This window comes from Pteropus vampyrus, unplaced genomic scaffold, assembly GCF_000151845.1.
Source record: "Pteropus vampyrus isolate Shadow unplaced genomic scaffold, Pvam_2.0 Scaffold126, whole genome shotgun sequence".
Taxonomy (NCBI): Eukaryota; Metazoa; Chordata; class Mammalia; order Chiroptera; family Pteropodidae; genus Pteropus; species Pteropus vampyrus.
The window spans coordinates 4,241,110-4,256,947 of record NW_011888907.1 but is presented as its reverse complement, the minus strand read 5'-3'; the positions used below and the strand labels follow the sequence as shown (position 1 = coordinate 4,256,947).

General features: G+C 57.7%; 2 protein-coding genes across 3 annotated transcripts; one reads left to right on the top strand and one right to left on the bottom strand.

Moving 5' to 3' along the window:
- Window positions 1–698: 698 nt before the first annotated feature.
- OCEL1 (occludin/ELL domain containing 1) lies at window positions 699–2,933 on the top strand. 2 transcript variants are annotated; one of them, XM_011366857.2, is made up of 5 exons: window positions 699–829; window positions 1,154–1,330; window positions 1,440–1,639; window positions 1,852–2,017; window positions 2,264–2,933. In XM_011366857.2, the coding sequence occupies exons 2-5, from the start codon at window positions 1,253–1,255 to the stop codon at window positions 2,534–2,536; spliced, it is 717 nt and encodes a 238-aa protein (XP_011365159.1). In that variant the 5' UTR covers window positions 699–829; window positions 1,154–1,252; the 3' UTR covers window positions 2,537–2,933. The 2 variants fall into 2 exon arrangements, with proteins under 2 accessions (XP_011365159.1, XP_011365160.1); XM_011366858.2 differs by lacking the exon at window positions 699–829 and having other exon boundaries at window positions 844–1,330; window positions 2,264–2,317; window positions 2,494–2,933.
- A 1,535-nt stretch (window positions 2,934–4,468) lies between these two features.
- Window positions 4,469–14,191, bottom strand: NR2F6 (nuclear receptor subfamily 2 group F member 6). Its single transcript, XM_011366854.2, has 4 exons — window positions 13,334–14,191; window positions 9,657–9,751; window positions 6,431–6,997; window positions 4,469–5,204 (listed from the first exon to the last, which is right to left on the bottom strand). The coding sequence occupies exons 1-4, from the start codon at window positions 13,615–13,617 to the stop codon at window positions 4,930–4,932; spliced, it is 1,221 nt and encodes a 406-aa protein (XP_011365156.1). The 5' UTR covers window positions 13,618–14,191; the 3' UTR covers window positions 4,469–4,929.
- Window positions 14,192–15,838: the final 1,647 nt, after the last annotated feature.

Below are 15,838 nucleotides of genomic sequence, written 5' to 3'. Positions count from 1 at the left end.
AAAAAAAAAAAAATGATTTGCAGGAAATAAACAGGAAAATAAATACAAATGGTTTCTAAACGTCTTCACTCACCAGATTAGGCAAAATTTAGAACTTTCAAAATACACTTGCAGAAAACCATGATAACATTAGGGTTGCAAAGGTTTTAGGAAAACCAGCGTTTCTTTCACTGCTGGTCAAATCATCAACAACATAACCTCACTGAAGAACAAATTGACAGTATCTTTCCACAGGTCCCTTTGCGGGGTCAATTCCCCTTCTAAGGATTTATCCCACAGATAATACACAAGTAGCCAAAGAAATTTACAGGTGAATATTTTTACAGTATTATCTGCAATGAAGAAAATATATTTGTCATTAAATTAAGGATCTTTCCAGCAGACACAATTAAGTGCAGCTTCTGGGGACAGGGCATGTGAGAAATTTATTGTTTGGATTTTCTAAACATGTCTCTAGTACTTAGAAAAGTATTTTTTAAATACAATTGCCTTGTGAATAGATAAGTGCAAGTTTGCCAAAACCACCGGTCTTTCAGACAAATAAGTGAGGGTCAGAGAGGGTAAATCACCGACCCCAAACACAGCAGGACCGGGTCTCGGTTGGACTCGAACCTGTGCTTCCAGAGTGCGAGTATACTTCCCTCGTCGCTAGGCCCCTCCCCTCACCGTCAGCCCCGCCTTATACCACCAGGCCCGCCTCTCCCGTCAGCCCCGCCCCCGTTTTGCGGAGCGACCCCGCCAGTTGGGTCCAAACTGCAGTTAATACACAATCCGGACTCAGGCGGCCCTGAGAGTGAATCCAGGCACAGAGCCCCGGAAGCTGGGACAGGTGACGCCCGGAGGGAGCGTTTCGTGAGGCGCGCAGCCGGGGCGGGGGTCCCGGGGAGCTTCTCTAGGGCGGCGTCCGTGGGTTCCGTGCGCCTTAGCGGGGGAGGTTTCGGCAGCGCAAAGGTTAACGCGAGCCTGGCTCGAAATACACCGTGGCGTCATGGGTCATTTGCATAGCGCTTTTCCGAGTTACGCAGCCTTGCTCTGAGGACCAATCGCGCGTGCCTATGCAAATACAGTGGGGCTGGGAAACGCGCCGGCGGCGGCTGGAGAGTTGTCCTCCACCAGGTTCGCCTCCAGGCGCGTTCTTCTCTCTTGTCCACAGGCTGCCCGCCGACCACCCCCGCCACGCGCGGGACACGACACCCCCCGCAGGGCCCGCCCGCCGGCTCCGGGACGCCCGAGCGGCGCCTCCCGGAGGTCGATGCCTACCCGGGAGCCCCCTCAGACACGCGGCTGCCGGGGGGACCTGCAGATTCGCCCTCCTGGCCCGGGGCCCCCGGTGAGTCTGAATGGGAGGAGAGTCCCAAGGCCGAGCAAAGGATTTATTCCCCCAGTTTAAAGGATCCCGGCTTCCTGATAGCCTTGTTAACTCCAAACTATAACTGCAGCGTCTGCAGCGGCTGGTGCCTCGAGGCCTGGAAACCTACCCTCTGTGCCAACCCCAGCCAGGACCCCACACGGCAAGGCCCAGGAAGATTGTATTTGAGGATGAGCTGCCCTCCCGGCCCCTTTTGGGCGCCAAGAAGCCTGTTGTATCCATCCCTGGGGGGCATATGCCTATGCCCCACTCAGTGCCCGACTATGAGCTGTAAGTGTCTCCTATGTGGTTGCTGATACCTGGGAACAGGGAAGGGGCACTGAGGCTGGGCTTTGGCAAGTGAATAAGAGTTGACCAATTAGAGAAAACGGACATTTTGAGCAGGGAGCCCAGCATGAGCAAAGAAAAACAAATTACACTGCTTTGGGGAAAGGCATTGGGTTTTTTTACACTCACACTCTGCCCCATTTTCAACCCCGCAGTAAGTACCCAGCAGTGAGCAGTAAGAGGGAACGGAGCCGCTATGCTGCAGTGTTCCAGGACCAGTATGCAGAGTTCTTGGAGCTCCAGCAGGAGGTTGGCTCTGCGCGGGCAAAGCTCCAGCGGCTGGAGGCCCTGCTGACCTCACTGCCCCCGCCCCGAAGCCAGGTCAGCAACCAGGTGGAAACCCCTACCCCAGAGTCCTTCCAGGTGGCAGACCCTGGCCTTCAGCACACTTATTGGGTCCACATCTGACCTCTTCCTCCTCCAGCTTGGGCAGGCACCACAGCATATGGGCAAACATCAGCCCTTGAAGTCCTCCCTAGATTGGCCACTTTGTCTCTCTGAGCCTCAGTTTCCGCATCCCTCCCTGGGTCTAGCACTCCCTGAGTCTTCCTCTTCCTCCTTTTGCAGAAGGAGGCTCAAGTTGCTACCCGTGTCTGGAGGAAATTTGAGAAGAAGCGGACGGTGAGTCATGGTCTCCTGAGCCCCACAGCCTGGTCTTTACACTCCCAACATTCATATGAGTGCCCAGTTTCAAGGAAAGAAAACCGAGGCTCAGAGAGGAAGAGCAAAGGGTGGAGCAGCTCAAGGGCCATAGGCCAGACTGCCACAAGGACTTCCTTGGCTCTCGCCCTGCCCAGGACCCCAGCTTCTTGGATAAGCAGGCTCGCTGCCGCTACCTGAAGAGCAAACTAAGGCACCTCAAGGCACAGATCCAGAAATTCGATGACCAAGAAGACAGTGAGGGTTCTGTGTACTTCTGAGTGTCCTGGGAGACAAGCAAAGGGACACATTGGGGTGAGGGTCCCACCTTGCCTCCACTTCTCTTTCCACCTCCCAGCCTCAGCTCTTGCTGTTCCCCCCGCCTGGGGTAGATTTCCCTGATTGCAAATGCCTCAGCCTTTGAGGCTCAGCTCTGATGACTCTTCCTCCAGGAAGCCTTCCCAGGACCTCTTCCAGGACCCCCAGCCCTGACCCCATCGGGACCCCAGATCTCAGCCCATCCCCTGGAAGTAGGTCCTGCTTTCCCATCTCAGTGGAATAAATATGTTTTAAATACATTCTACTTATAGCTGCTTAACACTCGATTGTTACAAAAAGAATTGTTCTTCCATTTTCCAGAGGGAAAAAATGAAGGTTTTGAGATATGGACTTGTCCAGGATCTTTGAGTGTGGTAGGAACCTTTGAATGTCCAGGGGCCTCCCTCTCTTGCAAGAGTTTCAAGTAGCCCTCCTAATGGGAAGCTGAGAGGCCAACATCCAGCATCACCTCCTTAGCCAGCCTTGGGCTGGGGAGGCCCCAGAAGCTAGGAGTTTCCACAGGTCAAGTAATGGAGGCAGAGGATCCTAGAGTTTTGCTGGGGTAGGGTCCTGGAGAATTCACGTGCTGTGATGCTGAAGGGGGCATTCTCAGCCCAGGCTACTACAGGAGGCCCTGCTGTGACCAGATAAATGGCACCCTGTGATTCTCCACTTCTGGGCACTGCAGGCTGAATGGTGATTGATGCCCGGCACTGTGCGAGCACAATTCACATGCCTGGCCCTAGGGGGAGAATGCCCTGGTGTCCACCACATGCCAGGCCCTCCCTGGGCAGGGTAGGTTGGGACACCAGTAGGACAAGGCTCCCTGTGGGGCTGTGTGATGGCTGCCTTCTTTGAGTCTTGGTCTTCCATGGGAGCCACAAAAGACAGGGACAGTCAGGGAGACAGACTGCAGGCAAGGAAGGCAGTGACAGCCACTGGGTCACAGAGAGGCTTCAGTCCCCAGACTGGGCCTCATGGAGCCCATCCTCAAGGAAGTTAGCCCTGGGCCCAGTGTGATAGGAGCAATAACAGAGGGCTGGATGGCAATCAACCAGGGAGGCTCAAGATGACTTGTAGGAGGGGCCATATGGGTAGGGTTTTGCCGAAGTACCAGTTGAGCAGTCAAGTCCGAACAAACATCCAAGTCTCTGGCCTGGGGACTGGAAGCAAAACACAATGGTCTTGCTCGGTTCTCAGATGTCCTGTGAGTCTGAGAAATGGGGTATTGCTGCCCAGTTCAACTTAAGTGGACATATATTCACTTACCCACAGGACATCCTCAGAAGATGCTGACTCAGGGCAGGAACCAGTCCAGCCTCTAATGGGTTTCCAGTAGCCTTTCCATCCCACTTCCACTTCAGTCCCCTTCTGGGGGCAGGGCATACCCCTGAGACTCTCATTCACTCCACAGGAAATGGCCTTATTCCCCATCTTCCCAGGCCTCTTCCAAGATGGACATAGGGAAGGCTGTGGTGCTAATGGGGAACCTTTGGGAGGACTGAGACTGCCTTAAGGGCTAAGAGCTAGCCCAGCTTGCAGGGTAAGACCCACGTTCTTCCCTCACTGTTTTCAAAGGGGCTCTTTGATGAAAGCCTCGTCTCTCCCTATCAAGACCTCAGCTGAAGCCAAGAAATGTCATCCCCATCAACAGCCAGGCCCCTTCTACCTTTGCCCGCCCCCTCTGCCCACAACCTCAGTTTTCCCACAACACTATCCAACAAAAACAGCAAGTAGGGCTGTTGTTAGGTTGTGGGTATTCTAGATGGCTGGGAGTGGGCAGGGTGCTCTCCCCTCAAAAGATGACAGAGGCTGTGCAGGTAGGAAACACCTTTATCATTGGCCTTGATTCGTTCATCATGTAGTGTCCAACATGGATCATGTGTCCAGAGGAACCGCCTGACACGCAACCCCTGCCCGGCTGCAGCTGCCCCTCCAGGCCAGACGTCAGGCCTCTGGCCATCACACCAGGGAAGCCAATCCCACCATCCCATGCCTGGGCACTGAGTATAAGACTATCCCAAGATTGGAACCTCAGTCCTTCCCATCTTGGCCAGGGGTTCTGGGGAGAACAAGGCTGGAGCCTGGACGATCAGTCACTTTTTGGTTTCATGATCACTTAAAAAACAGAAAAAACAAATATTTCACAGTCTTTAAAAAATAGGAGTCTGAGGAGAAAGGCTGGGGTCCTCCGTCTGGGGTTCCCCCTTGAGGCCTAAGCAGCCGTGTCCCTTGAGGTCTGCACACCGGGCCATCGTGCCCCGGGTCCTGTCCAATCACTGGCCCGAGCCGTAGGGCCAGTTGAAGGTACTTCCAGACAGCAACATGTCTCGGATCAGTGTCTCGATGGGCGTCTTGCCCACCAGGCGCATGAAGAACAGCTGGGAGATGAGGGAGGCGGGGACTGCACGAAGGGCAGGGAGCCGAAGCAGCAGGCGCCCGAAGCGCTGGGGCTGGGATGGGTACTGGGCCCGCACATACTCGGTCAGGGCCACCTGCGCCTTCTCCTGCAGGCTCTCCACATGTGCTGGGTCCGAGAGGCCACAGGCATCTGGGAGGTCAAGGACAAGGTCAGATGGATAGGAGATGGCAGGAAGATGCAGGCCCCAGGGGTGATTGGGGGCACCACTCAAGGCGGTAGATACGGAGGGAGAGGGGAACTCAGGAGGTGGGAGATAGGGGCCTGGGGCACAAAAATATCTAAGGCAGTGTCAGTCCTCAAGAGATATGAAGGTGGCCTCACCTGAGGACAATGTCACAAGGGTGCAGGCAGTAATTCCTCAAGGGCAGATGGGGCCCCAACTGAGGCTTTGTCAGGGAGACAAGTTCTAATCAAGCTCAAGTGGAAGGGGTGCTGAGGAGAGGACTTGGGGAGAAAGGCAAAGCCTAGAAGGGCCTGGGGTGTGAGTGTTGACAGCATCTAGAGAGGGCGCCTTGAAGGTGGAGGGCAGAGGAGTCTTGAGGGCAAACCCATATTTATCAGATGAAAGCCACTTCTCAGAGTAGCCTGAGTCTGGTTCTGCATCCATGGCCCCAAGTAGACATCTAGTGGGGCCTGGAACCTTCCAGAGTAAAGCCAGATGTGCCACCAGTTCCTAGAATTAGGTAGGGCTTTAGCTACTGGAAGGTTACAAATGACAGAGGGCATGAGGCCAGCCCCACCCCTGGATGGGAAGGGCCTCCAAGCCACAGCTCCTTTCTCAATCCAAGGCAGCCCTAGCCACCTGGAGGTTGCCCTGCCCTGGGGGCGTGTTAGGAGCCCTGGGTCAGAGGTCTGGGGTCACAGGAATCAGGAAGTGGGGAGCTCAGAACCTGATGTCAGGGCACCCCTGCCGGGTAGCCTTTCCTTCATAAGTGCTCCCAGGAAAAGCACCCTGATCTGGGGGACTAGGGTCAGAGTTTGGGGGGCCAGGGATCAGGGAATCGGGGTCAGGGGGGCCAGACCAGGTGTCAGGGACCTTTCCTCCCACTCTGCGGGCAGTGCTCACTGCACATGAAGAGCACTTTGATGAGGGGATGGAGAGTGGGGGGCCTCAGGGAGCCCAGAAAAAGGGAGAGGTTGTGGGAACCTGAGTCACCCGTCCAGACCCAGAGTTCTTAAGGAAACCTGGGATCTGGGGTGGGGGCATCAGGGTGTCACACAGCCTGCAGGGCCACAGATATGGCATACGGGGATCACAGAGTGGAAGGCTATAGGGTTCCCCCCCACACACACACCCGCACAACCACAAAGCCTCCCTAGCGCCCCCACCCTCCACCCCCTGGAACGCATCTCACCAGGCGTGAACAGCGCGATGGCCTTGAGGCAGCCATACTCGGCTGAATCGACCTGCAGACGGCCCAGCTTGTCCACCTGCTCCTGGAAGGCGCGCACCTGGTCCATGAAGGCTACGGCGCGCTCGGCAGCCATGGGCGCGGCGTGCAGACCGGCAGCGGCCAGCAGCGGGGCCGTGTGCAGGGGCAGTGCCGCCTGCGCAGCGTTCAGCACGAACAGCTCACTCCAGCTCAGGCGCAGTAGCGCCACCTGGTCAGCCACCGGCAAGTCCGGGAAGAAGGGCGCGTGGCGCGCCCACTCCACGGTGCTGAACAGCAGCCGCGCGGCCAGCTCACACACGTTGTCGATGCCCAGCACCGCACCCGCCGCACCACCGCTCGCGCCAAAGCGCCCAGCCGCCGCAGGGTAGGGCTCAGCGCGCAGCAGCTGCGCGATCAGCTCTGACACCGGCTGCCCCGGAAAGAGGTCCCCGCCCGCAGCAGCTGCCGCCAGCGCCGAGCCTGGGGGGCTGCCGGAGGAGGCAGCCACAGTACCTGGCAGCGAGTGCGGGATGCGGCCGCGCTGCACCGCTGTTGTGGGTGAATGGAGATGGGCAGGAGGGGGAGGGGGCAGCAAAGGAGAGAGGGGAGGGAGGAAGGGGATGAGGGGTCAGATGGGAGGAGGAGTAACAAAAATGGGTACAAGAAGGGGATGGAGGGTCATGGGGAGGGTAAAGAGGGGAGAGGGAGGTCAGCCAGGGAGAGAGGGGTGTCAGGAAGAGGGAGAGGAAAGGAATCCGGGGAAAAGTGGGGTATTCAAAGGGTCATGGGGGTCGGGTAGGGAGGAATAAAGGAGAGAACGCAAAGTCATTAGAGGGTCACTCGGCTCTTCCCCTCCAAGGCCCACCACGCTGCTTTTCCCTGGACCTCCGACCCTGCTCCATGGGCACACAGCTTGTTGGGAGGCCAGGGGCCCTGGGTCCCGCAGGCCTCATCCTGCACTCCTGTCTGGCCCCCACCCTACTTCCTGCGAGAACCTTGGTTGGGTAACCTGAGTTAAGAATTTCATGCACACCTGGCCCTGCTCCCACTGGACTGTGTGAGCTCCATTCGGCAGCCAGGGAAGCTTGACCTGTCAAGCAATCAATGGAGTCCCAGAGCTGAGAATGAGACTAAGGGGTGGGGGGTGCATTCCTAGAACTTGGGGCACCTGGCCAACCTGTCCCTAAAATAAGTGATCTCTCCTATGGAGATGGGATCATTTCTCTAGCTCCCAGTCTGGCCTTCCAGGCCACGGCCCCCAAGAGCATCTGTCTGTCTGGGTCCCTGCAGTGACCCTGGTGCTGAGAATGGAGTCTTGGACAGTAGTAGGTGCTCAATAAGCATTAGCTGCCATCAGTAGCCTTGACTGTGAGGAGGGGGAAGACTCACTGCAGGCTTGGGCCAGTGTCTCCAGTAACTAGGTGGGTGGGAAGAAGGGCAGACTGGGCTTGGTGCCAGGCAGAGACTAATTAATGAGCTTTAATGAGTTGGCATGCCCTGTCTCATCACCTCCAAGAACTCCTGGTCAACCTGCCATGGAGCAGATAGGGCAGGGGACATGGGTGGGAGCCAGGGGCTTGAGCTGAGCCTGGCTCTTGGGAATAGGGGAACCTTCTTCTCCCTCTTTGCTCACTCAGTTCTAAACCCCACTCCCACCATTCTGCCATCCCCTGTTCTCAACTCAGGGCCTTTGTACTTGCTGTTTCCACTTCCTGAGCACCCCTTCCCCAGCTCTTCCTCCACATTCAGCCCGGACTGTGTGGGTTCAAGCCCCCACTATAACTCTACTGGCACTCAGATCCTGGCAAATGGCCTCGCCTCTCTGCTCTCTGTGCTTTTCCCATCTGTAAGATTTAGGTGACAATAATAATGATGATGATACCAATCACTGAATTACATAAGAATCTATCTAACTTATTTAGAACAGCACTTGGCAGACAGTAAGGGCTAAATGGATAGCAATTCTAGCCAAGAATCATTTATTGAGCACCTTCTGTATTCCAGGACCTGGTCTAGGCACTGGGGGTATGCAAGAAAACAAGACAGACTGCCAAGAGACCTAGTCTCTGCCTTCAGGGAGCAGACATTTTTGTGGGGGAGCAAATACATTACAGAGCAAGGTAGATGGTGTGAAATCAAGAAGGATGATGAAGGGTAATCAGGAAGGCTTCTTTGAGGAGATACTGTTTGAGCAAACCTTAAAGGAAGTGAGGGAGGAAGCCACAAAGGTGTCTTAGGGAAGAGCACTCCAGACAGAGGAACAGCCTATGCAAAGGCCCTTAAGTAGAACTGTGCTTGGGGCATGAGCTGCATTTATGATGATATCCACACCTGAGACTAGAGATCTGAAGCCCTGATTTGAAGTACATCAGGATTTTAGGTCAAAAGGACAAGTGGAAGCAAAATCCAGGTGGGGGGAGGGTTCAAGAGAGTCACCCCAAACTTAAAAGGACCAAAGGGAGTGATCAGATGGTTTCAAGAGACAGCCTGAGAAGCTGTTCCCAGCTTCTTCTAGAAGCCTGACAGAGAAGAAACCAACATTAGACTCAGGTAAAATACAGGGAAGAACTGCCAGCCTGGCCCATGAGAGTCCAGGCAGAGACAGGCCACCCAGCATGGGGGCCAGATCCTCTCTTGAGCCCCAGGCTCTGAGAGGAAGTCTCTGGGTTCCACTTCATTTCTAAGGGTGGAGTTCTATGCCCAGCTGCCAGCACGTGTCCACCCAAGTCCCTGGAGCAGGGATAAAGGCTGGGTCTGCTTCTGGCTCCCAGGGCCCGGGGTCAGGCGGAAGGACAGGCTGCCCTTTGACTTAATCGGGTAAGTTCCTGCCTTGGGCAAACACAAAGCAAGGGGAGAGGGGGAAGGGAAAGCAAGTCAAATAAAAAAATACATCCTGTTCAGAAAGCCATGGCCAGGCTGGGGGCAGGGGGTGGTCACTGAGGTGCCAGGGCCAGGACACCTGCCTCTGAGACCAGGGGGACCACTGAACAGTCCTAATATGGGGCCAAGTTAGGGCATCCCTTGCAGCCTCAGCTCCAGTGCGGCCATCAGGCAGCCACAGATAATCGGATTCCTTCAGCCCAGAGCCAGACCTAGGCCCCACGGGATCTTGGGTCGGTGGTAACATCGGCAGGAGCCAGACCCGGAGAGGAATGAAAGACGGGTTGTTTGTCTACACCCTTTCTGCCACATTCCATCAGAGACTCACCCTCTTTCCTCATGCCCACCCGGAAGCACTTCTTGAGGCGGCAGTATTGGCACTGGTTCCGGTGATGCTGGTCAATCTGGCAGTCACGGTTGGACCTGCAGGCATGCAGAGGTCACCATGGGGGTCACTGTGACACCCACGGCCTGCTCCCTGAGCCACCCTGTGAGCCGCCTCTGACGGCTGCACCTGGAAAACACTGGTGCTCGCCCCAACCCCAGGCTGGGCAGGTGGCCTCAAAGGGGCACAGAGGCTAAGCCTGCAGGTCTGCAAAGAGGAAAGAATGAATGATGGTGACAGATTAATAAAGTAGGTGGCAAAGCTGGTGACAGATGAATAGGAGTCTGTGGCAAAGCAGAGTAGCACACCAGTGAGGGTATGCTGAAATTACATTTTGAAGAATGAATAGAAGTTCCCCAGGTGAATGGAAAGGCAATTCCCGGCAGAGAGTACGAGGAGAGCAAAAGGCTGGAAATGTGAAAATTTGGAGGCCTGCAGTTTCATTTTACGTGGTCATTTTCAGGCTAAGGGGCAGGGTGTTTGTCCCAAGGGTAATGTGAGAACAGAAAAGGTACACGGTCAGGGAGCAGAGCTTTGTGAGTTGACTGAGAGAGTAGAAGCCAGGCCAGAGCAGGCCCAAGTCCTCTGTGGGGGTCACAGCACTGTGGAGCTCCATCATTATCACCTTGTACAAGGCCGCCACCAATGAATGAATAAATAAATGAACGAATGAATGAACTCCTGTTCCCACTTGAAGACCCCACACCCATGTCCCTTTCTCTCGGAAGAACTTCTAACTCTTGAGCCTAAGAAGCTTCCTCCTGGTGGCCCTCAGGGATTGTTGTTGCCTTTCCCAGGGGTGAGAAAGGTGGCTCCAAACTGCAAGGCAGTAAGCGCAACGTCCAGAGTCAACCCCAAGTAAGAGGGTTCAGGCACTTATTCTTCAAATGTCCCCAGCGCCTTTTCCCCTTGGCCCCTGCCCCTCTGTGTCTCTCTCTATCCTGGGCTCAAGGCTCTCCAAGACCCAAACCTAGGACAGATATCCTTGAGGTCCTAGCTGGGTACCAAGGTCACCCAGAGACATTCACAGAGTAAAACACTCGATAAAGTTAAAAATCAAACATCTCAGCTGGACACACAGCTCCAACCCTTGGGTGACAACTTCTCTACCGAGCCTCAGTTTCCTCATTTGGAAATGGGAGGCCAGATGCCAACTCCATATGGGATGTTGGGTCTGGGGGAATCTGAGGGGCTCTGGAGGAGAGTACCAGGACCCAGGACCCAGCCGGGAGTACCAATGGCAGCTTTAGAAGAGCTGAGGCTTTAGGGGGCCTCCAAGTCCCTGGATCCTGCAGTGGTAGCATCTGAGTGCAAGCCTTCGGCTCCCGCCTGGCCCCAGGCCCCAGGAGGAGGCCAAGCTAGGGCAGAGGGAGCTCAGGCAGAACCAGAACAAAGCCCAGCAGGCAGGCAGTGGGAGGGTCCTGGGCAGCCGGCTGGAAACAGCCAGGCCTGGCGTAGGCAGGCAGGCAGGGGCCCAGCTCAGGGCCCTCTGACCTCAGGAGAGGCCCTGAACCTTCTGCCTCAACTTCCCCAGCTGTGGAGTCAGAACAGCTTTCTTGGTCCTCCAGATGGGGAAACAGAAAGTTCTACTTATTATCCCATCTAAAGAACATATGCTTGGCCCAACACTGGAGCCCAACTCAGTTTCCTCCTTAGGCTTATGGCTTCTAGTTCAATTTGATCAGAGCCTTTCCTTGCTCATATACTCTTCATGGCTCCCTGTGTCCATCAGTCCAGCATTTCAGGCCCACTCAGCTCTAACTCCATTCATGCCTGAGTAGTCTCATTTTACAACACTGCTCCCCCCAACCTGCGGCTGGGCATCTGCCTGGGTCAAACCTTTCTCGCTTTAAGTACCATATCCTATGGCCCTACACCACACAGCCCTCGCTGACCCTCAGGCAGAGCCCCTTGCTCCCTCCTGGGACCCCAAACTCACCCCCTCGCTCTGGCCCAGCCCAGACCCCACAGGCTGGGGCATCTGCATCTCACTGTGTCTCCAGAGTGGGAGAGGGCTGGGCTTAGAGCTGGGGTCTCTGGGAGGCTAGCATCATATCACCCAGTCTGAGCCCTGAGGAAACTTTGCTGAATAAATCTGAGGCTCAGAGAGGGGCAGCGACTTCGCCTGGTGACACAGCATAGAGCTTCTGAAGAACCTGCCAGCCCCTAACAATGCCCTCTGTCCACCACCTTGATGCTCCCTGCTCTGGCCATCATGGAGCCCCTGGGACTCCAAAACTTCCTGAACCCCTCCCATACCCTCCCCAAAGACCCAGCCAGCAAGCAGGAGGTTATTCCAGCAGTAAAAATGAGGCCAAAGTCTCGTGGCCCAGTTAGCACTGGAGAAGGGAGGAAGCCAGCTCCCCCCACCACACACACACACACACACACACACACACACACATGGCCTCCCCAGACATGCTCTGACTCCAGACCTGGGGCCAAACTCCAGATGCCCAAGGCCTGGCCCAGTGGCCTCACCAACAAGTCCTACTTGGGGTGAGCCCTGACTCTGACTTAGCCACCCTCCTCTTTCCCACCTTGAAATTCTCCTTGCTGAGCCCCAACTGGGGCAGGATATCTCCCTGGGTGACCCAGGACAGACACGAGGAACTCTCTGGGCCTCAGTTTTACACATATGGAAAATGGGGGCCCCTATACCAGCTTTGCAGAGCCCATGCATGTTCATGGAGGACACAGAGTAGGGGATTGTCAATAAAGCAAAAGGATGCTCATCCAAAAGTGGTGAGAAGGGGGGCCCTGAGCTGGACACCCCACTCCAGTTCCAACCATAGAAGCTAGGAAGGCCCTGCCAGTCAGTGGAGACTCCAATCCAGCACAGCCCAGGCCTTCCGGGAAACAGTCACCCAACCCTGTCTCAGAGACATCGAAGTTTCAGGGATTTTCCAGGAGCACCAGGTCTGCTCCCACTCTTGGCTGCGGGGGTGGAGCAGCAGAGGTGCGGTCAGCTCTAGCTGCCCTCCCCACCCTCCCGCGACGGTTTCCGGTCACCCAACACTCACGGTGAGCCCAGGGGGGGTTCCCCCCATGGGCAGGACCAGCTCCTTCCCCAAGGCAGGGCCCCCATGCGAAAGAGGCCGCCCTGTGCCACCTCTGCCTTGCTCCCGCCACCGCCTTGGTGGCCAGGGCGACTTTGGAAGTGATATTTGACCCCAAGGGCGCGCCGTATTGATCCGCGCGGCCGCAGACAATGGCCCCTGGACGCTGCGAGCTTCACAAACCATGTTCCACGTTCGATTCCCACGGGGTCCCCGCGCGATGACGTTCCTAAGAGAAGGGGTGCCCCCTGACAGCACCCCAAACCCTCCCCGTGCGGAGATGACCCCTCTCCGGAGAAAATCAAGGTTGGGAGGAGGAGCAAGAAACGGGGGCAGAAAGCGCAAGGGACCACCTGATGTGGGGACCTGCATTCATACGGTGCCGACTGTATACACAACCCTAGGATTGGAATAGAGAGGAGGACAGGGGGCTGTACCCCTATCTCAGAGGGGAGTGGAGGCCCAGGGAAGATCAGCGCCAGGCCCAAGGTGACCGAGCAGGTCAGGGCCCGGGCCAGGCTGGGCCGAGTGCAGGCAGCGGGGTGCAGATGGGGGGCTCACCGGCAGGTGTAGCTGAGGTTGCGGCGGATGCTCCGCTTGAAAAAGCTCTTGCAGCCCTCGCAGGTGAAGACGCCGTAGTGCTTGCCACTCGACTTGTCCCCGCACACCACACAGTCCACCTGCAGCCCCGGCCGCTCCTCGTCGCCCGGCTCCGCGTCGCTGGCAGCGCCAGGTGGTGAGGCCGAGTCTTCCTCGGCTGCGCGCGGGTAGCCTCCCGCCTTGTCCACACCGTTCGTGTCGCCGCCGCCTCCGGGGCCGCCCCAGCCACCGGTCACCATGGCCATAGCCCCAGGGCAGCGGGGCCGGGGCGCCCCCTCCGCGCTCCTCCCTCCGGGCACCCCTGACAGCCCGGGGGACTCTACCCCGTTCGCATCCGGCCCCGGCGCGCGGGGGGCACCGGCTGCACCCCCCAAAAAAGTTTTGAAGCAACTTCCTGCGGCCGGTCCGCGCACCCGGGCGGAACTGGTCGGGCCGGTTCCAGGCCAACTTTCCCACGCGTGCGCGGGGCCGGGCCTGGGGCCGGGGGGGCACGCTAGAAGCGCAAGCGCGGGGCCCCTGGGACTCGCACCCCGCCGCCCTGGGGCCCCGGCGGGGGCGCAGGGGCCATGGCCTGGCCCGGGCTGCGCAGGGGGCGCCCTCTGGCCTGACCGCCGCTCGGCCGGGGGCTGCGGCCAACTTAGCGGGCCGCCATCCGAGAGCCGGAGGCCGGGGGGAAAGTTTGGCCGCAAGTTGCGCGGCTGCTCGCGGCGAGGGGGAGGGGCGGCGGGCACGCGCCGGGACCGGTCGCCGCGCCCCCTGGATCCCTGGGTCCCCCCAGCGGGCGCTCTGGGCCTGCCGGGCCGCGGGCCGGCGTTTCTCGAGGTGGACGGGGCTGACTGGGCCTCTCCAGGTTTCTTGCAGTGGTTTCTAGCACAGCCAGCTCTTCTGCCTGTCGTGCCTCCATTAGTGCCACCTGGTGTCCCAGCTTCCTCCGTTGCCCTTCCTGCTTCTGGCGGGCTCCTTGGAAGGCCAGTACCAGGGCACTAGATGGGGTATGGAGGTTGGGGGTTGAGGGCGGGCGCTCGTTGCCCCGGCGACGGCCGCCCTTATAAGGGCATGGGTGGCCGTGCACGGCGCCCGGCGCCCAGGCCGGCGGGAGGGACGAGGGCGGAGCGCAGGACCGCTTGGCCTGACCCTTCCCCCCCTCCCTTCCCATCCCCGCCCCTCTCCTCGCCAGGCTCCAGCCTTACTTAACCCCTGCCCAGCCGCGGCGGGTTTATGGGCAGCCGCTGCCCTCTGCCCTTCTGCAGCCTGGCCAACATATCTCTCCAAGGCACTCCCCTCCACCTCTGGCCTTGGACGTTGCGTCCTTTACCGCCTTCGAGGCGCCCCAGGGACACCCCCCCATTCCCGGCAGAAGCAATAATGGGAGTCCAGTTGCACCCGGGCGCAGGAGGGGGCATGCCTGTGCGCAACATACACGCGCGCGCGCGCGCGCGCGCACGCACACCCTGGGGCATTGCTTTGCACAGTTGCAAGATGGATTGTGTTTGCTTCCTCTTCCAGAAAGTCGCCGCGTCCGACCCCCACCCACCCTTGTCTTTGCTTGGGCGAACACCTGGTGCTCGTAATCTCCAGGGGGAAGGGATGTGGTGGTCTCCGGCTGGCGGGGGCGCAAGGTCAAGGGGTTCCTCACCAGATTTCAGGCCTCTGGGGGCAAGGCGCCCACCCGCCGGCGAGGTTAGAGGCAATAGGAATGCCCACCACTCATGCCGTGGCCTGCCCCTTCCCCTTTAATTTCCTTTTCTTTCTGTGTTTTATAGAAAGGGCTTGGCCAGGAGGCCGGCTGGACTGCAGATGTCTCTTCCAGACTCCCTGAGCTCTCCTCCCAGCTGCTGCTCGCCTGCAACAGCCCCCAACCCCACCCAAACCCTGGGCTGGGGCCGACCAGCATTTAGTATTTATTAAGCACCCTTTGTATGCGCCCAGATCGCTCTCACATGGGAAGCCTAAGCCTCTGGCTCTGGGCCCGTTAACGTTTAACCCGCTGGAAAAGCCCTTCCTGCGGTGACCTTTCACCTTGAAGTCCCTCGGGTCCTGTAGCCTGGCCTTATCTCCTGCCCGGCCTGCTCACCCAGACACAAGGCCACGTGGCTGGGCCTATGAAGGCTGTGGGCGGGAGAGTAGTGCTCTCTGCCCATGAGGCTCCTAAGTCCTCCTCTCTCAAGAAGGGGCCTTGGGAAAAGACACCCAATCTCCAGATGACATCTGAAGAGGCACCCTCGAGAGGCGGGGAGGGGGAGAGATGCTTAGAGATCGTGCAACACTTCAAAAGATACCAAGGTTCTGAGAAAGCCAGCACAGCCAAGCACAGCCCAGGGATTCTGGGCCTCCCAAGGAGGGCCTGGGTGAGTGCAAGGTGGGAAAGGTTTTAGCAGGTACAGAAAGCAAGAAGGGCTCGGGTTAGACATGAGCAAAGACTTTCCATAGGTCTGACTAAAGTGGATTTCTGCCCTGTAAGCCCTG

Coding starts and splice junctions, on each gene's coding strand:
- NR2F6 (XM_011366854.2), bottom strand. CDS start 13,617: ATGGCCATGGTGACCGGTGGCTGGGGCGGCCCCGGAGGCGGCGGCGAC. Junction 9,752..13,333: donor AACCTCAGCTACACCTGCCG/GTGAGCCCCCCA, acceptor GCATGCCTGCAG/GTCCAACCGTGACTGCCAGA. Junction 5,205..6,430: donor CATCGCGCTGTTCACGCCTG/GTGAGATGCGTT, acceptor TTGACCTCCCAG/ATGCCTGTGGCCTCTCGGAC.
- OCEL1 (XM_011366857.2), top strand. CDS start 1,253: ATGCCTACCCGGGAGCCCCCTCAGACACGCGGCTGCCGGGGGGACCTG. Junction 1,331..1,439: donor CTCCTGGCCCGGGGCCCCCG/GTGAGTCTGAAT, acceptor CTATAACTGCAG/CGTCTGCAGCGGCTGGTGCC. Junction 2,018..2,263: donor TGCCCCCGCCCCGAAGCCAG/GTCAGCAACCAG, acceptor CTCCTTTTGCAG/AAGGAGGCTCAAGTTGCTAC.